This window comes from Ascaphus truei, chromosome 7 (genome assembly GCF_040206685.1).
Source record: "Ascaphus truei isolate aAscTru1 chromosome 7, aAscTru1.hap1, whole genome shotgun sequence".
Lineage (NCBI taxonomy): Eukaryota > Metazoa > Chordata > Amphibia > Anura > Ascaphidae > Ascaphus > Ascaphus truei.
The window spans coordinates 41815278-41841607 of NC_134489.1; the positions used below are offsets into that span (position 1 = coordinate 41815278).

Genomic DNA, 26330 nt, shown 5'->3' on the forward strand with positions numbered 1-26330 from the left:
GTTTGTAAATAAAACAATGTTATCCTGACATCACACTTCAACCAATGACATCACACTTCAACCAATGACATCACACTTCAACCAATGACAGTCATTTAGCTTGAAAGACACTGAGTATTTTATGGGGCACAGTGAGTGGGGGGTGATTATATTATGGGGCACAGTGAACGGGGGTGATTATATTATGGGGAGCGAAGTGAGTGAGTTGGGGTGTGATTATATTATGGAGGTGTACTGAGTGAGTGGGGTTAATTATAGTATGGGGGCACAGTCAGTGAGTTGGGGGTGATTATATTTTGGGGGCACAGTCAGTGAGTTGGGGGTGATTATATTTTGGGGCACAGTGAGTGAGTTGGGGTGATTATATTTTGGGGCACAGTGAGTGGGGGTGATTATATTATGGGGACACAGTGAGTGGGGGGTAATTATTATGGGGTTCAGTGAGTGAGTCGGAGTGATTATATTATGCAGGTGTACTGAGTGAGTAGAGATTATTATTATTATTATTAGGGCACAGTGAGTGGCGGGGTGATTATATTATGGGGCACAGTGAGTGGGGGTTGATTATATTATGGGGCACAGTGAGTGGGGGTGATTATATTATGGGGTACAGTGAGTGGGGGGTTGATTATATTATGGGGCACAGTGAGTGGGGGTTGATTATATTATGGGGCACAGTGAGTGGGGGTGATTATATTATGGGGCACAGTGAGTGGGGGTGATTATATTATGGGGCACAGTGAGTGGGGGTGATTATATTATGGGCACAGTGAGTGGGGGTGATTATATTATGGGGCACAGTGAGTGGGGGTGATTATATTATGGGGCACAGTGAGTGGGGTTGATTATATTATGGGGCACAGTGAGTGGGGGTGATTATATTATGGGCACAGTGAGTGGGGGTGATTATATTATGGGGCACAGTGAGTGGGGTGATTATATTATGGGGCATAGTGAGTGGGGGTGATTATATTATGGGGGCGCAGTGAGCGAGTCGGGAGGGGGGCATGCACAGGGATTGTTTGTGGAAGACGCACTCTGCCTGATCCAGGGACGCAGACAGTGTACTCTAGCTGCGTACTGACCCCTTTATTAATAGTAATAGCACAGTAATAGACGCTCAGGCAGAAGGTGCATGCTCTTATCTCACCTCCATCTCCTCTTTCCTCCGCGTGAAGCGAGGCGGAAAAATTACATCTTTCTTCAGCCGTCTTGTCAGGACCACAGACACCGTCACCCTGCCACCACGGAGGGGAAACCACACAAACATTTCTCCCCCCCGATGCATCTCTGTCTATTTAAAAGTCTTTTCCCCCTTCCTAAGCACAATTGTGTCCTCAGGGGCCACGCACCACGTGTGCTGCCATTACAGGCTGCGCAGTGCCACTGCTTTGTTACTAAGGAGGCCACACTACGTGTGTGTTATTTTCAAACTCACATTTCACTTTTTTAAATAAATAATTACTATTTGTACAAATAATCCCTTTTTCTGTCTTTGGATGACGCGTATTATGTAGGATTTTGCCATATTGCTAAACGGTTCAGCTCTCTTGAAATAACACAGAGCCACTATTTTCTTTCTGCCACCAGGGCCGCCGACAGGGGGGAGAGCCGGGACCAGTGTCCCAGGCCCGGTGGCTGTAGGGGGTGGGGGGCCCGGCTGGCCATCGCTGGAACCCAACCTCATTGCCCTGCTGCTGCTTCTCTCGTTGCCACGGTACACCAGCTCTCCCCAGCTGCAGGTCTCTGCCTCCGGTGCATGCCGGGCCTCGCTTTGATGCCGGTGCGCGCCGGGCCTCTCCCTCACTCTCTCTGCCTCCGGTGCATGCCGGGCCTCGCTTTGATGCCGGTGCGCGCCGGGCCTCTCCCTCACTCTCTCTGCCTCCGGTGCACGCCGAGCCTCTCCCTCACTCTCTCTGCCTCCGGTGCACGCCGAGCCTCTCTCTCACTCTCTCTGCCTCCGGTGCACGCCGAGCCTCTCCCTCACTCTCTCTGCCTCCGGTGCACGCCGGGCCTCTCTCTCACTCTCTCTGCCTCCGGTGCACACCGGGCCTCTCTCTCACTCTCTCTGCCTCCGGTGCACGCCGGGCCTCTCTCTCTCTGCCTCCGGTGCACGCCGGGCCTCTCTCTCACTCTCTCTGCCTCCGGTGCACGCCGAGCCTCTCTCTCACTCTCTCTGCCTCCGGTGCACGCCGAGCCTCTCTCTCACTCTCTCTGCCTCCGGTGCACGCCGAGCCTCTCTCTCACTCTCTCTGCCTCCGGTGCACGCCGAGCCTCTCTCTCACTCTCTCTGCCTCCGGTGCACGCCGGGCCTCTCTCTCTCTGCCTCCGGTGCACGCCGGGCCTCTCTCTCACTCTCTCTGCCTCCGGTGCACGCCGAGCCTCTCTCTCACTCTCTCTGCCTCCGGTGCACGCCGAGCCTCTCTCTCACTCTCTCTGCCTCCGGTGCACGCCGAGCCTCTCTCTCACTCTCTCTGCCTCCGGTGCACGCCGAGCCTCTCTCTCACTCTCTCTGCCTCCGGTGCACGCCGGGCCTCTCTCTCTCTGCCTCCGGTGCACGCCGGGCCTCTCTCTCACTCTCTCTGCCTCCGGTGCACGCCGAGCCTCTCTCTCACTCTCTCTGCCTCCGGTGCACGCCGAGCCTCTCCCTCACTCTCTCTGCCTCCGGTGCACGCCGAGCCTCTCCCTCACTCTCTCTGCCTCCGGTGCACGCCGAGCCTCTCCCTCACTCTCTCTGCCTCCGGTGCACGCCGGGCCTCTCCCTCACTCTCTCTGCCTCCGGTGCACGCCGAGCCTCTCTCTCACTCTCTCTGCCTCCGGTGCACGCCGGGCCTCTCTCTCACTCTCTCTGCCTCCGGTGCACGCCGAGCCTCTCTCTCACTCTCTCTGCCTCCGGTGCACGCCGAGCCTCTCTCTCACTCTCTCTGCCTCCGGTGCACGCCGAGCCTCTCTCTCACTCTCTCTGCCTCCGGTGCACGCCGAGCCTCTCTCTCACTCTCTCTGCCTCCGGTGCACGCCGAGCCTCTCTCTCACTCTCTCTGCCTCCGGTGCCCGCCGAGCCTCTCTCTCACTCTCTCTGCCTCCGGTGCACGCCGAGCCTCTCCCTCACTCTCTCTGCCTCCGGTGCACGCCGAGCCTCTCTCTCACTCTCTCTGCCTCCGGTGCACGCCGAGCCTCTCCCTCACTCTCTCTGCCTCCGGTGCACGCCGGGCCTCTCCCTCACTCTCTCTGCCTCCGGTGCGCGCCGGGCCTCTCCCTCACTCTCTCTGTCTCCGGTGCACGCCGAGCCTCTCCCTCACTCTCTCTGCCTCCAGTGCACGCCGAGCCTCTCTCTCACTCTCTCTGCCTCCGGTGCACGCCGAGCCTCTCCCTCACTCTCTCTGCCTCCGGTGCACGCCGGGCCTCTCTCTCACTCTCTCTGCCTCCGGTGCACGCCGGGCCTCTCTCTCTCTGCCTCCGGTGCACGCCGAGCCTCTCCTCACTCTCTCTGCCTCCGTTGCACGCCGAGCCTCTCCCTCACTCTCTCTGCCTCCGGTGCATGCCGAGCCTCTCCCTCACTCTCTCTGCCTCCGGTGCATGCCGAGCCTCTCCCTCACTCTCTCTGCCTCCGTTGCACGCCGAGCCTCTCTCTCACTCTCTCTGCTTCCGGTGCACGCCGAGCCTCTCTCTCACTCTCTCTGCCTCCGGTGCACGCCGAGCCTCTCTCTCACTCTCTCTGCCTCCGGTGCACGCTGAGCCTCTCTCTCACTCTCTCTGCCTCCGGTGCGCGCCGGGCCTCTCCCTCACTCTCTCTGCCTCCGGTGCACGCCGAGCCTCTCCCTCACTCTCTCTGCCTCCGGTGCGCGCCGAGCCTCTCCCTCACTCTCTCTGCCTCCGGTGCGCGCCGAGCCTCTCCCTCACTCTCTCTGCCTCCGGTGCACGCCGAGCCTCTCCCTCACTCTCTCTGCCTCCGGTGCACGCCGGGCCTCTCTCTCTCTTCCTCCGTTGCACGCCGAGCCTCTCTCTCACTCTCTCTGCCTCCGGTGCACGCCGAGCCTCTCCCTCACTCTCTCTGCCTCCGGTGCACGCCGGGCCTCTCTCTCACTCTCTCTGCCTCCGGTGCACGCCGAGCCTCTCTCTCACTCTCTCTGCCTCCGGTGAGCGCCGGGCCTCTCCCTCACTCTCTCTGCCTCCGGTGCACGCCGAGCCTCTCTCTCACTCTCTCTGCCTCCGGTGCATGCCGAGCCTCTCTCTCACTCTCTCTGCCTCCGGTGCACGCCGGGCCTCTCTCTCTCTGCCTCCGGTGCACGCCGAGCCTCTCCCTCACTCTCTCTGCCTCCGGTGCATGCCGAGCCTCTCCCTCACTCTCTCTGCCTCCGGTGCACGCCGAGCCTCTCTCTCACTCTCTCTGCCTCCGGTGCACGCCGAGCCTCTCCCTCACTCTCTCTGCCTCCGTTGCACGCCGAGCCTCTCTCTCACTCTCTCTGCCTCCGGTGCACGCCGAGCCTCTCCCTCACTCTCTCTGCCTCCGGTGCACGCCGGGCCTCTCTCTCACTCTCTCTGCCTCCGGTGCACGCCGGGCCTCTCTCTCTCTGCCTCCGTTGCACGCCGGGCCTCTCTCTCTCTGCCTCCGGTGCACGCCGAGCCTCTCTCTCACTCTCTCTGCCTCCGGTGCACGCCGAGCCTCTCCCTCACTCTCTCTGCTCCGGTGCACGCCGAGCCTCTCTCTCACTCTCTCTGCCTCCGGTGCACGCCGAGCCTCTCCTCACTCTCTCTGCCTCCGTTGCACGCCGAGCCTCTCTCTCACTCTCTCTGCCTCCGGTGCACGCCGAGCCTCTCCCTCACTCTCTCTGCCTCCGGTGCACGCCGGGCCTCTCTCTCGACTCTCTCTGCCTCCGGTGCACGCCGGGCCTCTCTCTCTCTGCCTCCGGTGCACGCCGGGCCTCACTCTCTCTGCCTCCGTTGCACGCCGAGCCTCTCTCTCACTCTCTCTGCCTCCGGTGCACGCCGAGCCTCTCCCTCACTCTCTCTGCCTCCGGTGCACGCCGAGCCTCTCCCTCACTCTCTCTGCCTCCGGTGCACGCCGGGCCTCTCTCTCTCTGCCTCCGGTGCACGCCGGGCCTCTCTCTCTCTGCCTCCGGTGCACGCCGAGCCTCTCTCTCACTTTCTCTGCCTCCGGTGCACGCCGAGCCTCTCTCTCACTCTCTCTGCCTCCGGTGCACGCCGAGCCTCTCTCTCACTCTCTCTGCCTCCGGTGCACGCCGAGCCTCTCTCACTCTCTCTGCCTCCGGTGAGCGCCGGGCCTCTCCCTCACTCTCTCTGCCTCCGGTGCACGCCAAGCCTCTCTCTCACTCTCTCTGCCTCAGGTGCATGCCGAGCCTCTCTCTCACTCTCTCTGCCTCCGGTGCACGCCGGGCCTCTCTCTCTCTGCCTCCGGTGCACGCCGGGCCTCTCTCTCTGCCTCCGGGGCGCGCCGGGCCTCTCTCTCTCTGCCTCCGGGGCGCCGGGCCTCTCTCTCTCTGCCTCCGGGGCGCGCCAGACCTCTCTCTGCCTCCGGTGCACGCCGGGCCTCTCTCTCTCTTCCTCCGGTGCACGCCGAGCCTCTCTCTCACTCTCTCTGCCTCCGGTGCGCGCCGGGCCTCTCTCTCTGCCTCTGGGGCGCGCCAGACCTCTCTCTGCCTCCGGTGCACGCCGGGCCTCTCTCTCTCTTCCTCCGGTGCACGCCGAGCCTCTCTCTCACTCTCTCTGCCTCCGGTGCACGCCGGGCCTCTCTCTCTCTTCCTCCGGTGCACGCCGAGCCTCTCTCTCACTCTCTCTGCCTCCAGTGCACGCCGGGCCTCTCTCTCTCTGCCTCTGGGGCGCGCCGGGCCTCTCTCTCTGCCTCCGGCGCACGCCGAGCCTCTCTCTCTCTGCCTCAGGTGCACGCCGAGCCTCTCTCTCACTCTCTCTGCCTCCGGTGCACGCCGGGCCTCTCTCTCTCTGCCTCCGGTGCACGCCGGGCCTCTCTCTTTCTGCCTCCGGTGCACGCCGGGCCTCTCTCTCTCTGCATCCGGTGCACGCCGGGCCTCTCTCTCTCTGCCTCCGGGGCGCGCCGGGCCTCTCTCTCTCTGCCTCAGGTGCACGCCGAGCTTCTCTCTCACTCTCTCTGCCTCCGGTGCACGCCGAGCCTCTCTCTCACTCTCTCTGCCTCCGGTGCACGCCAAGCCTCTCTCTTTCTGCCTCCGTTGCACGCCGGGCCTCTCTCTCTCTGCCTCCGGTGCACGCCGGGCCTCTCTCTCTCTGCCTCCGGTGCACGCCGGGCCTCTCTCTCTCTGCCTCCGGGGCGCGCCGGGCCTCTCTCTCTGCCTCCGGGGTGCGCCGGGCCTCTCTCTGCCTCCGTTGCGCGCCGGGCCTCTCTCTGATGCCGCAGCTGGTGAGAGGGGGAAGCCTGGCAGGAGGTCCGCAGCAGCGGGGGGAGAGCCGGGGCACCAGAGACCTGAGACCACCCCCAAGGAAAGTGTGTGTTTTGTATGTATTTGGGGAGTGTTTTTAAAAAAATATGTATTGGGGGGTGGGGGTGGTTGTATATATTGGGGGGGGGGGTGATTATATGTATTTGGGGGGTTGTATGTATGCTCACTCTGTGTGTGTGAGTGCTCACTGTGTGTGTGTGCTCAGTGTGTGGGTGTGTGTGTGTGGGTGTGTGTGTGTGTGTGTGTGTGTGTGTGTGTGTGTGTGAATGCTCGCTGTCTGTGTGTGTGTGCTCGCTGTGTCTCTGCTCTTTGTTGTGCTGCAGGAGTCTGCCCTCTAGTGTGCAGTGTGTAAATACAGATCATATTTGGATGAGCGAGCAAGGGAAGTGAGTGAGTGAGTGAGGTGAGGGAAGTGAGTGAGTGAGCAAGGTGAGCCAGTGAGTGAGGGAAGTGGGTGAGCTAGTGAGTGAGGGAAGTGGGTGAGCTAGTGAGTGAGGGAAGTACGTGAGGTGAGTGAGGGAAGGGTGTGAGGAGAGTGAAGACTTCAGTTACACTTTGTGGCCCCTTTGGGTGTCTGTCTGTCTGTTTGTGTCTGCGTGTTCTCTCTCCACAGCCCGAATGCCTTGACCGATTGTGATGAAACTTTGGGGGTAACTTTCTGCCGCCCTAACGTAGATCTGCCAGAAGTTCCAACCCAAACGGTGCAGCCGCCATCTTGGAATTGTTTTTTTTTTTTAAAGTTTTTCTTCTTTCTACTCTGGTACTTTTCCATCCTCCTTCAAGCATGCAACCGTTATACCATTGCTCAAAAACAGCAAGCTTGACCCTACCTGTCCTTCTAACTATCGACTTGTCTCCCTCCTGCCTTTTGCCTCCAAACTCCTTGAACATCTTGTATTCTCTCGCTTGCTACAATTTATCAATACCTATTCTCTCTTAGACCCTCTACAATCTGGCTTCCGCACTGCTCACTCCACAGAAACAGCCCTCACTAAAATAACTGACGACCTCCATGCTGCCAAAGACAGAGGTCATTACACTCTGCTCATATTACACGACCTCTCTGCAGCATTTGACACCGTGGACCACCCTCTTCTCCTCCACATTCTCCATACTCTTGGTATTCGGAACAAAGCTTTATCCTGGATCTCCTCTTACCTCTCCCATTGTACTTTCAGTGTCTCTTCTGCTAACACCTCCTCCTCCTCTATCGATCTCTCTGTGGGGGTACCCCAGGGCTCTGTCCTGGGAACCCTTCTCTTTTCTCCTTACACACTCTCTCTAGGTGACCTAATCACATCTTTTGGGTTTAAATGTCACCTCTATGCTGATGACACACAAATTTACCTTTCAACCCCTGACCTTACACCTGCTATACAGATCAAAGTTTCTGAATGTCTCTCTGGAATATCATCCTGGATGGCCATCCACTGACTGAAACTTAACATGGCAAAAACAGAGCTCCTTATACAGTACTTCCTCCCAAACCTGGCCCTACTACCTCTTTACACATTACTGTTGGAAATACGATCATTCACCCATTAGCCCAACCACGCTGCTTAGGGGTCACACTCGATTCCTCTCTCACATTCTCCTCTCACATTCAAAATGTTTCTAAAACTTGTTGCTTTTTCCTCTGCAATATCACAAAGATACGCCCTTTCCTCTGTTGCTCGACTGCTAAAACTCTGACTCAGGCCCTCATTCTCTCCCGTCTCGATTACTGCAACCTCCTGCTGTCCGGCCTCCCTGTCTCTCACCTGTCTCCCCTACAATCTATCCTAAACGCTGCTGCCAGAATCACTCTACTCTTTCCTAGATCTGTCTCAGCATCTCCCCTCCTGAAATCCCTCTCCTGGCTTCCGATTAAATCACGTATCTCACACTCAATTCTCCTCCTCACGTTTAAAGCTTTACATTCTTCTGCCCCTCCTTACATCTCAGCCCTAATTTCTCGCTATGCACCATCCCGACTCTTGCGTTCTTCTCAAGGATGTCTTCTTTCTACCCCCTTTGTATCTAAAGCCCTCTCCCGCCTTAAACCTTTCCCACTGACTGCCCCGCACCTCTGGAATGCCCTTCCCCTCAATACCCGACTAGCACCCTCTCTATCCACTTTTAAGACCCACCTTAAGACACATTTGCTTTAAGAAGCATATGAATAGCACTGTGGATAATCCTGGACACATGACACATAAAGCTTGGCCCCCTGCAGATGCAGACACACTTACTGCACCGACACACTTTATTCGAGCAAATACCCAGTATGTACCTGGCAGATACCTGGAATGCGCCGCTCCTCACCTCTGACAAGCCCCGTTGCGTTTGCCTTCCCAGCCTGGGTTCATGCCTGGCTGACGGGCGGCTGATCTGTTAAATGATAATGATTAGGATTTAATAGGCTGCAATGCTTCGCGTGTCTACCAGATGGCATAAATTCATGAATTGTAATGCAGTATATATATATATATACTGTGCAGTATTGCAGCCAGCGGGAATAAAATGCTTCAATTCCTGCCTGGAAAATACCTCAATGCACTCGGGCAGAAAACAGTCACAAACCTCAATACACCCGGTTATACCCGAATTCGTGGGACTAGCCGAGCTCGAATAAAGTGTGTCGCCAGTGTACTAGAATTCCCTCCTACTGTCTCTGTACGTTCTCCCTACCTACCAATTAGATTGTAAGCTCCTTGGAGCAGGGACTCCTCTTCCTTAATGTTACTCTTATGTCTGAAGCACTTATTCCCATGACCTATTATTTGTATTATTTGTTATTTGTTATTTATATGATTACCACATGTATTACTACTGTGAAGCGCTATGTATATTTATGGCACTATACAAATAAAGACATACAATACAGTACAAGTGACGAAACACCGGTCTTCATACAAAACATGAAATGTTATTCTGCACCTTGTACTAAATCTCCAGACAGTCTGCTGGAGCCATTTCAGATAAATGAAATATTTAAAATGAAAATAAATTGGTTGCCACGGTAACAAACACTGTCCGACAACCTGTAGCGTCACTTTGCCATCTCTGTGGCAGTAATAATTATTCCTGCGCTATAGGTTTTTTTTTTTTTTTTTTTTTTACTATATCGAAATCTTATCTTAAATTTAACGGGTCGATGGAAGAGACGAAAGCATAAGTATGCCACTATATAAAGCATTAGTGAGATCACCTTGAATACAGTTTAGAGAGTGCAGAGAAGAGCCACCAAATTAATAAAGGGGATGGACAATCTATCTTATGAGGAGAGACTAGCTAAATTAGATTTATTTACATAAGAAAAGAGGCATCTAAGAGGGGATATGATAACTATATACAAATATATTCGGGGACAGTACAAGGAGCTTTCAAAATAACTATTCATCCCACGGGCAGTACAAAGGACTCGGGGCCATCCCTTAAGGTTGGAGGAAAGGAGATTTCACCAGCAACAAAGGAAAGGGTTCTTTACAGTAAGGGCAGTTACAGTGTGGGATTCATTACCCATGGAGACTGTGATGGCAGATATATTAGATATGTTAAAAAAAAAAAAAAGGTCTGGACTTTTTTTTTTTTTAGAAAGGAAAGGTATACAGGGATATACCAAATAAGTAAACATGGGAAGGATGTTGATCCAGCGAGTAATCTGATTGCCAATATTGGAGGCACTGCCCTGAGGAAGGTCCCACTCTGAGGACCGAAACGTTGGCTGCCCTGTGTTGTTAATACACTTTATTTACTTCATCATATTGCGGTGTGCTGTCTCTTTGTTACCTGGATTTCCCCCTTTACCCTGTACATGTTTCTATATGGGACGAGCATCTGCCTTCATTTGAGAAACCGTGAGTGCAAACTATTTTTTCATTGACATATATATATATATATATATATATATATATATATATATATATATATATATATATATATATATATATAATATGTGTATGGAGTGATTCTGAGATTAAGAGTCACTGTACTGATTCATATGAGATATGTAACACCACAAATTATAGCTATATATATAAAACTCAAAATCTGTTTGTCTGTGGGTTTGTGCGCTCCCATTGGCTGACTGCGGGGTGGGGCTTGCCTCTCATTGGCTGACTACGGAGCGGGCCTTGGCTCTCATTGCCTTACTATGGGGCGGGGCTTCAGGGCCGTCAACAGGGGGGGACAGCCGGTGTTGGCGTCGCCCGGCCGCCCGGGACCCCTGCGTGGCTATTTAAAAAAAACAAAAAAAAACAGTGTGGTGTGGGGTCTCTCTGACTGCGGCGCCGGAAGTCAGCTGGGCTAAGCTTCAGGCGCACCGGCGTTAGAGGGAGGCCCAGCACGCGCGAGCCAAACAGGTGCCTGCAGCAGGACAGGGCCGGCGGCAACTGCTGTGACCTGCCGCCAGGGCCCCCCGCAGTCCCGCCAGCCCCCGTGGCCGTCCCCTCCCCCCCGTAGCACCGCCACCCCCTGCGGCCATCCCCACCGCAGTCCCGCCATTCCCCGCGGCCGTCCACCCCCCCAGCACCACCACCCCCTGTGGCCATCCACACCGCATTACCACCGAGCCCCCCGCATCACCGCCAGCCGCCGGGTGTCCCACCAGCTTCCGCCCCCCTCGCAGTACCGCTGGGCCCCCCCGCTTCACCGCCAGCCGTCGGGCGTCCCGCCAGCTATCGCCCCCACCACAGTACCGCCGCCCCCCCCCGCATTGTCGCCGGGCATCCCGCCAACTATTGCCCCCCCCCAGCACCGCCACCCCCCATGGCCGGCCCCACCGCAGTACCGCCGAAACCACCCACATTGCCACCGGGTATCCTGCCAGCTATCGCGCCCCCAGCACCGCCACCCCCTTGCGTCGCAAGGCTGAAGGTTTGCCTAGGGCGCCAAATACCCTTGTACCGGCCATGGTTACTATCTATCAAATGTCACAGGGCCCTTCATCAGGTTTGTCAGAAGGAAGAGACATGAAAGAAAATAATGACTCTTCTTTCTCTATAACAGGAGGATGTGAGATGTTCTGAAGTTTCCAGACTGTTCCTCAATTAATTAGAAATAGCTGTGTTAGTCCAGTTGCGATAATGCAGAGTAAATGAGTACTTCAGTATTAGGAGATACCTTTTATATTTGGAATAATAATGAATAACAAGCTTTCAAGAGCTCTCTCCCTTCCTCAGCACTGATAACTTATTGCGATGATAATATCATGGGATATTAAGTATCTTAATCAAACTGGCACACGAGGTTAATGCTGGTTACAAATTGTTTTAAAAATAGAAGAATTGTTTTTATTGCCGGTCAAACCCCTGAGCAGGCCTAGTTTATGTGCCGATCTAGTGATAAGGGGGTCTGGAGTCAACATCTGGTTTTGCAAGTGGGGGGATTGAAATATGGCTTCCCTGACATAGAATAAACGGAACCCTGTTAAATATACCATTAAAGGCATTCTTTGGGGGGATTCCACAGAGTATCAGGAGCAGTGGCTAAGAAGGTATTCCAAAAAGAGTAAATATGAAGATATCATCGGGCTGACACCTATTCTCAACAATAACATATTTATAACAGTCGCATTGAGACGAATCGAATTATACTAAACACTTCATGATTAGGAGGTGCCAAGGACGGATAACTGTTTTTCCAGCAAAAATAGACATTAGCTGGTCATATCTTATATCCTGACGTGAATATTAAGTACACAGACGCAACAGGGAAGATGGCGTTTGTCTGAAATTTTTTATATATTGAGGCAAAGTTTATTAAAGAGCCCAAAGGAAAGTTTTTTTTTCTTTGAAGTCGTAAAACTGTTGAGCTAATTGATGAAAGGGGCCGGCTTATGTTGTTCTCAAAGAAGGGAATTTAGAATATAAAGCCCTCCTTTTTAATTATGAGTAAGATTTCAACTAAGGGAGTGTCCACGCTGGACACCTAAAATATCAATTTCTATTTAAGACCCTTTGGAAAAAGATCTGATCAATGTATATTAAAGTTAAATATACAGGATTTATTATAAATCTTTCTTCCTGGTAATGTACAGGTTATTAGGAATTTATATTAGTGTTAGGACCCTTGAGATGTGGTCTGCCTTGGAGGGGCTCAAGGGCTTACAACACTTTGGCCAAAGAGTTAAACTAAAAGACCAATTTATTAAAAAGATATCTATACAGGCAGTCCTCGTTTTACAACGCTTCGCTTTACAACGAATGGCTTATCCAACGCTATGCAATGCATACCTATATTCATTTTTACAACGCCAAAATGGCTTATCCAACGCTCTTACGACGCTTTGCAACGTTGTGTATGTGTGTATATATATACATATTCACATAAACAATGTTGCAAAGCGTCGTAAGAGCGTACATATATAATATTATACTATATAATATTATATTATACTATATAATATATTATTTATTATGTTATATCTTATACTATATTAGTGAAAGCACTGTATGCCTGCCTGCCTGCATGCATGCATGCCAGCCTGCCTGCCTGCCTGGATGTCCGGTGTCCCTAGGGGAAATCTCATTGGTCCCTTGGGCCGCCCCCGCACACCTCTCATTGGCCTGAGGCGGAGTGACGGCCAAAGGACACACACACAGGGACACACACACAGGGACACACAGGGACACACACACAGGGACACACACACACAGGGACACACACACACAGGGACACACACACACAGGGACACACACACACACACAGGGACACACACTCTCCCCCGTCAGTTGGACCGCAGCTCACCTTCCACACCCCCCCCCCCTCCTCTCCCGGTGCCCCTCCTCTCCCGGTGCCCCTCCTCTCCCGGTGCCCCTCACTCTCTCCCCCCTCCCCACCTCACCCAAATCCCCACGCTCCGCAACATCCCCAGCCGCACCATCACCCTCACCGTGCGCCGCGGAGGAAGCGCGGCCCTGCTGCTCAGCAGCAAACTCCAGGCTCCTTCCCCCTCGCGGCGCGGCCCGGGCCTCCTGCTCTCCCCATCACGTGCGCCGCTACCGGAGAGGGGAAGCGCGGTGCGGGACTCCCCATCACGTGTGACGCTACCGGAGAGGGGAAGTGCGGCGCGGGACTCCCCATCACGTGCGCCGCTACCGGAGAGGGGAAGCGCGGCGCGGGACTCCCCATCACGTGTGACGCTACCGGAGAGGGGAAGCGCGGCGCGGGACTCCCCATCACGTGCGCCGCTACCGGAGAGGGGAAGCGCGGGCCGGGCCTCCTGCTCTCCCCATCACGTGCGCCGCTACCGGAGAGGGGAAGCGCGGGCCGGGCCTCCTGCTCTCCCCATCACGTGCGCCGCTACCGGAGAGGGGAAGCGCGGGCCGGGCCTCCTGCTCTCCCCATCACGTGCGCCGCTACCGGAGAGGGGAAACGCGGCGCGGGACTCCTGCCACTCTTGCCCCCCCCCCCCCAGCTTCCCGAACTCACCTCCTGCCCCAGCCAGATGCCACGGGGTCAAGGTAAGTCACACACCGTCTCCCACCCACGCACTGTCACCCAGTCACCCACACACCCACCCAGTCACTTTCACCCACCCAGCCACTCAGTCACCCACCCACTCAGTCACCCACTCAGTCACCCACTCACTTAGTCACCCACCCACTCACTCAGTCACCCACCCACTCACTCAGTCACCCACCCACTCACTCAGTCACCCACCCACTCACTCACTCAGTCACCACCCACACACCCACCCAGTCACCCACTCAGTCACCCACCCAGTCACCCACTCAGTCACCCACCCACACACCCACCCAGTCACCCACCCACACACCCACCCAGTCACTTTCACCCAGTCACCCACTTTCACCCAGTCACCCACCCACCCACTCAGTCACCCACCCACTCAGTCACCCACCCACTCAGTCACCCAGTCACCCACCCATTCAGTCACCCAGTCACCCATTCAGTCAGTCACCCAGTCACCCACCCATTCAGTAAGTCAGTCACCCACTCACCCACCCACTCACTCACTCAGTCACCGACCCACTCAGTCACCCAGTCACCCACCCATTCAGTCACCCATTCAGTCAGTCACCCAGTCACCCACCCATTCAGTCAGTCAGTCACCCACTCACCCACCCAGTCAGTTACCCACTCACCCACCCAGTCAGTCACCCACTCACCCACCCAGTCAGTCACCCACTCACCCACCAAGTCAGTCACCCACTCACCCACCCAGTCAGTCACTCACTCACCCACCCAGTCAGTCACCCACTCACCCACCCAGTCAGTCACCCACTCACCCACCCAGTCACTCACCCACCCAGTCAGTCACTCACCAACCCAGTCAGTCTCCCACTCACCCACCCACCGACCCAACTCACCCACCCAACCACCGACCCAAAGTCACCCACCGACCCAAAGTCACCCACCCACCGACCCAAAGTCAAACCGACCCAAAGTCACCCACCCACCGACCCAAAGTCACATACCCACCGACCCAAAGTCACACACCCACCGACCCAAAGTCAAACCGACCCAAAGTCACCCACCCACCGACCCAAAGTCACCCACCCATGACCCAAAGTCAAACCGACCCAAAGTCACCCACCCACTCAGTCACCCACCCACCCACTCAGTCAAGTGTCACACACCCACCCAGTCACCCACACACTCAGTCAACTCAGTCACCCACCTAGCTGTCAAGGGGGGGGGGGGAAGCCTAACCCTGTCGTACGCCCCCCCAAAATTACATCCCGGGCAACGCCGGGTCTCTCAGCTAGTTATATATATAACTAGCTGAGAGACCCGGCGTTGCCCGGGATGTAATTTTGGGGGGGCGTACGACAGGGTTAGGCTTCCCCCCCCCCCTTGACAGCTAGGTGGGTGACTGAGTTGACTGAGTGTGTGGGTGACTGGGTGGGTGTGTGACACTTGACTGAGTGGGTGGGTGGGTGACTTTGGGTCGGTTTGACTTTGGGTCATGGGTGGGTGACTTTGGGTCGGTGGGTGGGTGACTTTGGGTCGGTTTGACTTTGGGTCGGTGGGTGTGTGACTTTGGGTCGGTGGGTATGTGACTTTGGGTCGGTGGGTGGGTGACTTTGGGTCGGTTTGACTTTGGGTCGGTGGGTGGGTGACTTTGGGTCGGTGGGTGACTTTGGGTCGGTGGTTGGGTGGGTGAGTTGGGTCGGTGGGTGGGTGAGTGGGAGACTGACTGGGTGGGTGAGTGACTGACTGGGTGGGTGAGTGACTGACTGGGTGGGTGAGTGACTGGGTGGGTGAGTGGGTGACTGACTGGGTGGGTGAGTGGGTGACTGACTGGGTGGGTGAGTGAGTGACTGACTGGGTGGGTGAGTGGGTGACTGACTTGGTGGGTGAGTGGGTGACTGACTGGGTGACTGACTGGGTGGGTGAGTGGGTGACTGACTGGGTGGGTGAGTGGGTAACTGACTGGGTGGGTGAGTGGGTGACTGACTGACTGAATGGGTGGGTGACTGGGTGACTGACTGAATGGGTGACTGAATGGGTGGGTGACTGGGTGACTGAGTGGGTGGGTGACTGAGTGAGTGAGTGGGTGGGTGAGTGGGTGACTGACTTACTGAATGGGTGGGTGACTGGGTGACTGACTGAATGGGTGACTGGGTGACTGAATGGGTGGGTGACTGGGTGACTGAGTGGGTGGGTGACTGAGTGGGTGGGTGACTGAGTGGGTGGGTGGGTGACTGGGTGAAAGTGGGTGACTGGGTGAAAGTGACTGGGTGGGTGTGTGGGTGGGTGACTGGGTGGGTGTGTGGGTGGGTGACTGAGTGGGTGACTGGGTGGGTGACTGAGTGGGTGACTGGGTGGGTGTGTGGGTGGGTGACTGAGTGAGTGAGTGGGTGGGTGACTGAGTGAGTGGGTGGGTGACTGAGTGAGTGGGTGGGTGACTGAGTGAGTGGGTGGGTGACTAAGTGAGTGGGTGGGTGACTAAGTGAGTGGGTGACTGAGTGGGTGGGTGACTGAGTGGGTGGGTGACTGAGTGGCTGGGTGGGTGAAAGTGACTGGGTGGGTGTGTGGGTGACTGGGTGACAGTGCGTGGGTGGGAGACGGTGTGTGACTTACCTTGACCCCGTGGCATCTGGCTGGGGCAGGAGGTGAGTTCGGGAAGCTGGGGGGGGGGGGCAAGAGTGGCAGGAGTCCCGCGCCGCGTTTCCCCTCTCCGGTAGCGGCGCACGTGATGGGGAGAGCAGGAGGCCCGGCCCGCGCTTCCCCTCTCCGGTAGCGGCGCACATGATGGGGAGAACAGGAGGCCCGGCCCGCGCTTCCCCTCTCCGGTAGCGGCGCACGTGATGGGGAGAGCAGGAGGCCCGGCCCGCGCTTCCCCTCTCCGGTAGCGGCGCACGTGATGGGGAGTCCCGCGCCGCACTTCCCCTCTCCGGTAGCGTCACACGTGATGGGGAGTCCCGCGCCGCGCTTCCCCTCTCCGGTAGCGGCGCACGTGATGGGGAGTCCCGCGCCGCACTTCCCCTCTCCGGTAGCGTCACACGTGATGGGGAGTCCCGCACCGCGCTTCCCCTCTCCGGTAGCGGCGCACGTGATGGGGAGAGCAGGAGGCCCGGGCCGCGCCGCGAGGGGGAAGGAGCCTGGAGTTTGCTGCTGAGCAGCAGGGCCGCGCTTCCTCCGCGGCGCACGGTGAGGGTGATGGTGCGGCTGGGGATGTTGCGGAGCGTGGGGATTTGGGTGAGGTGGGGAGGGGGGAGAGAGTGAGGGGCACCGGGAGAGGAGGGGCACCGGGAGAGGAGGGGGGGGGGTGTGGAAGGTGAGCTGCGGTCCAACTGACGGGGGAGAGTGTGTGTCCCTGTGTGTGTGTGTGTGTGTCCCTGTGTGTGTGTGTCCCTGTGTGTGTGTATGTGTCCCTGTGTGTGTGTGTCCCTGTGTGTGTGTGTCCCTGTGTGTGTGTCCCTGTGTGTGTGTGTCCCTGTGTGTGTGTCCTTTGGTCGTCACTCCGCCTCAGGCCAATGAGAGGTGTGCGGGGGCGGCCCAAGGGACCAATGAGATTTCCCCTAGGGACACCGGACATCCAGGCAGGCAGGCAGGCTGGCATGCATGCATGCAGGCAGGCAGGCATACAGTGCTTTCACTAATATAGTATAAGATACAGTATATACACTATATAATGTATGTGTGTGCTGCATATCTTATTGCCTGCATACAATATTTGGTGTATTTTAGTGTTAAAAATGCCTTCAGGAACAGAACCTTTCATTTAAACAGTGTTCCTATGGGAAAACATGTTTCGCTTTACAACGTTTCGCTTTACAACGCCATTTTGAGTAACGCATTGTGTCGGATAACCGAGGACTGCCTGTATATATATATATATATATTTAGGAACTGTACCGTGTATTCGTGTCATAGGATGTAGCACTGGGCTCTGTCTGTGTTTCATGTTCTGTCTCTGGTTTTAAATATAATAAAGTTAACGTTCACTAAGTAATACTTTTGGGCTCTGATTGAACTGTTTGCACGCTTTGTAGTGAGTAATTTACCTTTTCGGGCACATTTTGCTACAACAGATTTTTGTATGTTACGTGTATAGTTTTCTTTTGTAAAAATATAATTTTTATGTTATCTTTGGTGGTGGAAGTGGCAGATTAAAGATATATATGGTAAAGGAGTAAGGGTAAATATTAAGTCATTTGAAGCACATTGCGCAGGAGAAAGGTGGGTTGACTAGAGTAGCCGTTTGTATTAACCCTGGTGGCATATCTAAGTCACACGCTCACCAGTGTGCTGTGCGTGACAGATGGTATATGGGGACGGATTGAGGGGAGATATTGTTCATTTGAGGCTCCATGCGCTGTAGAAAAGTGTCTCAGCTGGATAGCTATGTGTATTAACCCTTATACAGGTCACATGCTCACTGGTATGCCATACCTGACACTCATTTACAAAGATCCCAGGAGTTTCACACGGATGTACAAACCAAGATAACAATCTGCAGCAGATGAGGTAGAGATGGGGAAGGCAGAGGGGACGGTTAATAAACAGGCAGGGCGATACATGGATGGAAGGGACAGTGAGACATGTGGAGACCATGTAGGACCACCCATCCATCAGCAGTGTGAGGGGGTGCAGGGGCTGTCTGTTTAATTACCATACCCTCTGTCATTCACTCTACATCAGCAGTGTGCAAACTGGGGGGCGCTAGATTTTCTTGGGGGGGGGGGGGGGTTACTGCAGTTATAGAGGTCCCGCACTCTCCCCCCAGGCATTTAAATTAAATGCCGGGGGACCGCGCAAGGCCTCTATAACACACTTCCCTTCCAGCGACGCGTCGTCCTGGTAACCCGGTATAAAATGACGCTGCGGGGTCACGTGACGTCACGCTACCATGGCAGAGGTCGTGAGGAGCCGAGGAGAGCAGGCACGGGTGCACACGGGGTAAAGTTTGTGCACCCTGCTCTGCATCATCTTCCTCATTTGTTACTTGGGTTGTGTGAAACTCCTGGAATATTCTGTACATCAGTATTACTCGTCCTGAGGAAGAGAGGGATCTCTCACAGGCGTGTCTTATAATATCAATGGGTAGCCCAAATAAAAAAGGTATCCCCTAATACTGAAGTCTTCATTTACTCTGCATTGTCCCTGAAATGTAGGACACTGTTCCACTGTTCTACACTTCCATGGAAGCGGAGCTTACATTTGCTTTTACATAACCTCCTTGTATTCCCCCACATTGGAGATCTACCTAGGTGACCACATCTATCATATTACACACCTCTGCTTTGGTCTCCCAGACAAAGAAAGCTCACAACTGGGCTTGCACTGCATAATGTTCCCAGGGCTCATGAATATATGGATGTATTACCCTTCATCCTCCTCCACACCACACTGTATTATGCTAAGAACATTGTGTTTTCCTTGCTGCCTTTTTACGAGTGCTCAGTGTTTTTCCTGCCTTCACTGTGCTGCCGATCTCCACAAACCCACGAGATGCAGATCTGTAGGGCCTGTCTGTAGGAAACCCCACAGAATGATGTACAGTACTGCTTCCAAACGGATACATCAGTCTGCCACAATGAATGAGGTGACATAGGATCAGTGCTGGCTGATCTTTGTGTCATTGAGAGATAGAGTGAGTGGTTATTTGCAATAATAGGAGTGGTTATATTTCTAGTATGAGTATCCGGATAGAAGACTTGGAAGCTGGAATTGAACATACTTTTCTGGTCTGTGTGCCTATCAGTGGGAAGAGAAACAGATTCTGCTTAGCAGAGACCGAAGGGTTAAAAAGTTCTGTACTCATTTCATTTATGAAAGACCATTTGTTTGTCCACTAAAAGGCATCATAATCTATGACATATCTATACTTCTCCCTGATGCACCTAGAACTTTGAATTATACCTAAGTGTAAAGCACAAGAATATAGATATCTGTGCCTTCTCACGTTTTGTAGATATCACATTCTTGTGATAAGTGATGATGTCCATTGTGACTTTGTATGACTGAGCATCAGTAGTACCTCACAAATCAAATCAGTGTAACAAAAACCAGGTATTTATTGAAATATACAAATGGGAGTATCCATTTACTTACGGTGTATCCTTTATAAGAGCACATTGTATATAGCAACAAAATGTTCTTTACTTGCAAGCCCACATCCTGCACCCCTCAAGCATCCCATTAGGGGGGTATTATGGAGGAGAGTGTGAGCTCACTGTGCCCGAGCTCCTGATCCCGCCGCATGCTGGACCCCCGGTTTATCACCTTCACCTTCAGGCTATGAACATCCAGCTCCCGCTTCTCCATCCCCTCAAAGAAGAAGTCCTCGTTGAATATAGGGTTCCTGCTTTTCTTGATGACAGTGCTCCTTTGTTTCTGCAGCTTCCCTGGCTGCAAGCACATGGTCACACAGCAGCTGATGCTCTTGGGGTCCTGCTGGGGGTTGTACAGGCTCTCAGCACTGACCAGCCTCACCCGTAGACGCCCTACTTCTTTCATGTATTCAGCAGACAGCCGCAGAAGCCCCCCTTTGCTCAGCATGACCTCTGTCGCCTTGGTTAGCCTCTCCTGGCAGCAGATAAAGTCAAGGTGAAAGACAGGTGGGGGAGCAAGGCATATCATGGATACCCCCAACCCATGGCTTTTGCTCTCCCTGCGTGGGACACTGGGACTGGTGTCCGTGGAGCTGGTCTCCTCAGTAGACAGGGAGTTGGCCCGTGCCAGGGTCTTTACACTCAAGGTACGGCAGAAGAGACGCTGCTTGCTGTAGGCTTGGCAAAATTGGGTGCCAGCCATTGTGCGTGTCAGCAAAGGAGAGTTAAAGGGAGAGGACTCGGCAGAGGACGTGGTGTCACTGTCCATGGTGCCTCCGTGATGTTTGGGACTGGAAGGATCTTTTCGAAGTCCTAAGTCTGGGGAGGAGGTCCTCCAGCTCAACATATAGTCAGGATCCACTGAAGACAAAGAGGTCTCCTCACAGCTTGCTTGTGTTGGACATATCTCATGGAAGAGAGACTCTCTCCTGCGGGTGTGGGGGCTCTCGGCCAGGTATGCACTTCTTATAATGGTGGCAGGAAATGAGGGATGAAGAGGCAGCTCTGATGTCTCCATCTCCTGCTCCATGTCTTCCACCTGAATGACATGATGGTTCGCTGACCTGAGCAGCGCTCTTTGGATGGACTGAGAACCTGCATTTGAGTTTCTCTTATCAAGCCACAAGAACCCATTGGAAACCCCCCTGCCTGGCATAGGAGGCAGTTTGGGAGGTATGAAAAACTTGGGGATCTGGTCCGGTGTGATGATGTTTGGACATGAGGGGAGTGGCTTCTTCTTGGAGCAGAACATTTCGGTGAAAGTCACTCTGTACTCTCGAGTTCGGGTGAAACTCAGGGGGATACTTGGTCTGTCCTGTGACGAAACTCCCAATCTGAGAAATGGGACATAACAACACACTTACTAAAAAGTACAAGGATTCCAATGTCCTGAATCAGAATCAGTAAAAGGACATTCCCTTGATGGCACTCTGCAGAGGGAAGGACAGTCTAAATTGGACATAGGTCACTTGTGTCTTTGACACAGAATTGGCAGTCTTTCTGGCTCTTTAGTCCTTTGTTAATACTGTATGTCTGTCTTTTTTCTGTAGGGCTAACTCTATAGATTGCATGAAAGGATTGGGGAGACCTTGCATACATGATACACCTCCTGGGATTTGGGAAGCTGGATTGGTACCTTCTGTGTTTGACTTTGTCACCTTGCCATCCCACAGTGAAAGTGGTGAGCCCTGGGGTCTTCCTGTCCCTGTGTTACTGGGTCACCAGGGGCATATACGCAACTCAGGAACCCACTCACACACATCTTTAACTCCTTCCTATCCCGTGGCACTTTCTCCTCATCCTTTAAGCATGCAGGGGTCACACCTATTATTACAAACAACACCCGTGATCCTACGTTCTTTACAAGCTCTCCCTTTCTCTCTCTGTATACTGTCACTGACCTCATCAACTCCTTTGGCTTTATGTTTTGCCTTTCCTACACCTCCTCGCTTTCTCATCCCACCTTTAATTCCCTCCTCTCATCTTCCCCCTCCCCCCCAGTATTTCTCTCCCTTTTCACTCACTCTCACTAACCCCTCTCTATCAGTCTCCCCGTCTAACACTCTTCCAAATGTCTCTCCCTCCCCTCCCTCTCTTCCTCCTCTCTCTTTCCCCTCTCTCTCTCTCCTGTATCCATTCTCTCTTCCCTCCATCTCCCCCTCTCACACAATACACACAATTTCCTCCCCACCCCCCATAATTCCCCCCAAACACCCCCACACAATACCCCTCTCCCCCATAATACCCCCCCCACATGCACACAATACCCACAATACCCACACTCCCACCCACCGCCCCCACAATAGTCACCTTCACACAATACCCACTACCCCCCCAAAGATACACACTCCTCCACAAAATACCTACCTACCCCCCCCCCCCACAAACAATACCCACACCTCCACTCATCCCCACACAATACTCACACCCCCAAACAGTAACCACACACTTTGCCGTGGGAGAGGGGGCCTCTGGTGCCGGTGTGCAGATGCGGAAGTTACGCCTGGCTTCCTGCACGAATCAGCTAGGGAGGGAGGCGCAGCTGGGGAGAGCTGGGGCCTGGCGGCAAATGATCCCGGTAGACATACGCAGATGCTGAGCCTGGTACAGTTGTTCCACCTCTTCCCCCCTGTTGGCGGGCCGGCCTGTAATCCAGTCCCAAGTCTGAGTGCCTCCTGGCTATATCCTTGTGGATGGGGCTCCGCCACCATCTATCCTGTCACCAAAGCATGTTGCCTAGGAGTGACATTTGACTCTTCCCTTTCCTTCTCCATTCACATTCACGACATGACTAAAATGTGTCGCTTCTTCCTCTAACATTGCCAAGATCCGCTCTTTCCCCTGGTAATTTATTGCTAAAACCCTACTGCATGCCCTTATCCTCTCCCGTCTGGATTATTATAATGTATTGCTATCACAACTTTCTCCCTAGAAATCTATCCAAAATTCTGCTGCCAGAATAATGTAACTTTCTCCCAAAACAGTCTCTGCTCATCTCCTTAGATCCCTCTCCTGGCTTCCCATCACATTTCAGCTCACCTGTAAAATTCTCCTCCTCACCTTCAAGGCTCTCGACACATCAGCTTTGATCACTCATTATGTCCTTGCTCTGCTTATAACTGTCCCCTCTCCACCCTTTCCCCTCACTGCCCCTTACCTGTGGAGCTCCCTCACACTCCGTACACGCCCAGCACCTTCCCTCCCTCACTGCCCCTTACCTGTGGAGCTCCTTCACATTCCATACACGCCCAGCACCTTCTCTCCCTCACTGCCCCTTACCTGTGGAGCTCCCTCACACTCCGTATACGCCCAGCACCTTCTCTCCCTCACTGCCCCTTACCTGTAGAACTCCCTCACACTCCGTATACGCCCAGCACCTTCTCTCCCTCACTGCCCCTTACCTGTAGAACTCCCTCACACTCCGTATACGCCCAGCACCTTCTCTCCCTCACTGCCCCTTACCTGTGGAGCTCCCTCACACTCCGTATACGCCCAGCACCTTCTCTCCCTCACTGCCCCTTACCTGTGGAGCTCCCTCACACTCCGTATACGCCCAGCACCTTCTCTCCCTCACTGCCCCTTACCTGTGGAGCTCCCTCACACTCCGTATACGCCCAGCACCTTCTCTCCCTCACTGCCCCTTACCTGTGGAGCTCCCTCACACTCCGTATACGCCCAGCACCTTCTCTCCACACCTTTAAGCGAAACCTGAAAAATCACCACTTAAATTAAGCATTTCAATAGCCTAGACCAGGGGTGGCCAACTCCCGTCCTCAAGGGGCCACCAACAGGGCAGGTTGTAAGGATATCCCTGCTTCAGCACAGATGATGCAGTCATTTTGACTGAGTTACTAATTGAGCCACCTGTGCTGAAACAGGGATATACTGAAAACCTGACCTGTTGGTAGCCCTTGAGGACTAGAGTTGGCCACTCCATGGCTACTGTCCCACACCCACAGTCGCTCCTATCTACTATCATGGCCAAGCGCTGCCATCTACTGCACCTACCCACCATCAAGGCCAGGCATGGCCATCTCCGCTAGTGTCAGCACTCACGGGCACCCTCATTACCTCTATAACTGGTTGTGCACGTTTGCCCTGTTTATGTAATTATCAAATCTCTGTGCCCCCCTTGTACCGCGCTGAGGGATATGTTGGCGCTTCACAAATAACGAAGAATAATACTGCAAGTCTCCCAACATACCACTTAGATTGCAAGCTCTCCGGGCAGGAATTTCCTTTCCTTGTGGCCCTTATTGTACTATATAATTCCCTGCATTGTATTTGATGAGCACCGAGTACACTGTGAGCACTATATAAAGATATACATATTGTACATATATCTTTATTACTATAGCACTATCCATGTACACAACGCCGCAAGACGCACAAAATAACATTATTTTTCTGATCATTCTCTTGTCTTCTCATTTACTCTGAAATATAAAGTCGTTGAACGACTTCAAGGTCTGCCCCTTTGTGGGTGGATGAGGGCCCTTCATAGAACACAGCCTCACAGTCGCATCCCTCTGCTCATTATCCCGGGCTGGGGAAGGAGCAGCACGTCTTCTCACACACAGGGAAGCACAACACCCCCCGCTCTGGTGCAATGTTGTGATGTAACAGGACATATGTGTGTGAAAATACACACAGGTAGCACATGCACTACAATATGCACACAGGCAGACATGCACACTCAATGAGATACACACACATACACACACACATATATATACATACGAATGTACATACAGCTCAGCCCTCTTATAACGCTGTGCTTGGGGTCCAGAGAATCACACCGCGTCATAAGCGGATCGCGTTAGAAATAATGTACACTTATATGCATTGTACAATAAAGTATTTAAGACACCAACAATCGTGTTGTAAAGTATTCGTAAATAAGAAAATTGGGAGCCACCCTTGCACGCGATATAAGCGGATCCGCGTTGTAACGGATCGCGCTATAACGGGGTTGAGCTGTACTAAGATAAGTAAAGACACATGTTGCATGTCTCCAAAAACACACGGGAACAAACAGGAGGGTGTTCAACAAAACTGACAGTGGCATGCAAAAAGGAGAAACAGAGGATGTGTGAGAAAAGGCACAGAAGTGAATGCACAAAGACATGTGCATGTACATAGTGTACGCACATAAGCCAAGCACGCCAATCTGACATGCAAACATATGTCTGCAATGACATGCTCATACAAGCATAAACCCCCAAGTAAAACACGGAGAAGCTGCAGGAATGTTTGTGATATACAATGATGGGAGCTGTTCACATTCACCCCAGAGAGCGTTAATGGGTATCTGTAATAAACCTGGTGCTGTTTTTCCCTGCGCTGCAAGACTGGAGCAGACCCTGCATATATCCATCCAGCACTCTGCACTCAGCACCCTGTTTCCTCATCTCTTCCCCATCCCGTGAAGTTGCTGTGTGCTCACCTCAGCAGCTGGCGGTCGGTGTCATCCCCTGGATGAGCAGCTAATTAATATTATTCCTTGGTGTCTCTCCTGGCAGCTTTTATAGCCGGCGAGCGCACACACACACACACACACACACACGCGTCACTCTCTTAGTCACCTCATCGCCGCATTGCATGTACTGTACGCTTGGCACCAGTGCCTGGCGTTGGGGGCAGCCAAAGACCAACAAGACAAGCCCCAAACACGCCAACCTGTTTGTACATGTATGTTCCTGCTCCGTGTTCCTACTTGGTTTGTTTGCTCTTGTCTTTTCCTCCTCACGTGTAACAAACGTATTTGCTGTTCTGTTCTTGTCTTCTCTGCTAACAATTTGTCCTGTTTGCTCTTTGTCTTTCCCTCTCTGACTTTCATCTTACCTGTCCATCTTCCCCTCTCCAAATGTACCTTCTGTTTTGAACCCTTTCCTGGGCAGAGGGGCCTGCCATGCTTTGCCTCACATACTGTATGGGTCTTTTCTCTTTGTGGTGTAGTGGTTAAGCAATTATCCTGGAATACACAATCTTTTGGCTTTGTTTCCACCCTCAACCAACGACAGTCTGTTTGAAATTGGGCAAATCCCCTTTCCTTCCCTGTGCCTCTTCAGCTCCAACCCCCTGTAATTAGGTGCTAATAATTAAAATTAGTATTCCCTTCTCCTTTTTGAAGGCTTCTATGCACCTCTTATACGCCCCTAGGATTCTCCCTCAGACATGGCTGCATGAATTCCCAAATGGCTTTGAGTTACAGTCACTAGAGAGATTATACGGATCCTGAAATAAATATTTATTGTTAAACTCATTCTCCTTCACTTCTAAGAAATATCTGGGCTCTTTGTTTGATGTCCCTGGCTGCAGAGGAAGCACTGTATGCTAAGAGATAATGGGGAAGGGCGGGGTTGCGGACCTGTCTGACACACGTGAATGTGCT

The 26330-nt window shown here is 53.5% G+C and overlaps 1 protein-coding gene across 4 annotated transcripts in view; it reads right to left on the bottom strand.

Annotated features, from left to right (window-relative positions):
• The window catches only part of LOC142499126 (nuclear receptor ROR-gamma-like), a 79072-nt gene extending 53579 nt beyond the window's left edge, over positions 1-25493 (bottom strand). The window contains exons 1-3 of one of the 4 annotated variants that reach the window (XM_075608069.1): positions 25383-25425; positions 23582-23644; positions 19883-21270 (exon numbers count right to left, since the gene is read on the bottom strand). In XM_075608069.1, coding sequence (XP_075464184.1) covers positions 20025-21188 — 1164 coding nt within the window. In that variant the 5' untranslated portion in view covers positions 21189-21270; positions 23582-23644; positions 25383-25425 and the 3' untranslated portion in view covers positions 19883-20024. Of the gene's footprint in view, positions 1-19882; positions 21271-22975; positions 23645-25382 lie in introns of those variants that run through there. The other 3 variants (XM_075608067.1, XM_075608068.1, XM_075608065.1) reach the window with 3 other exon arrangements.
• Between the last annotated feature and the right edge of the window lie 837 nt (positions 25494-26330).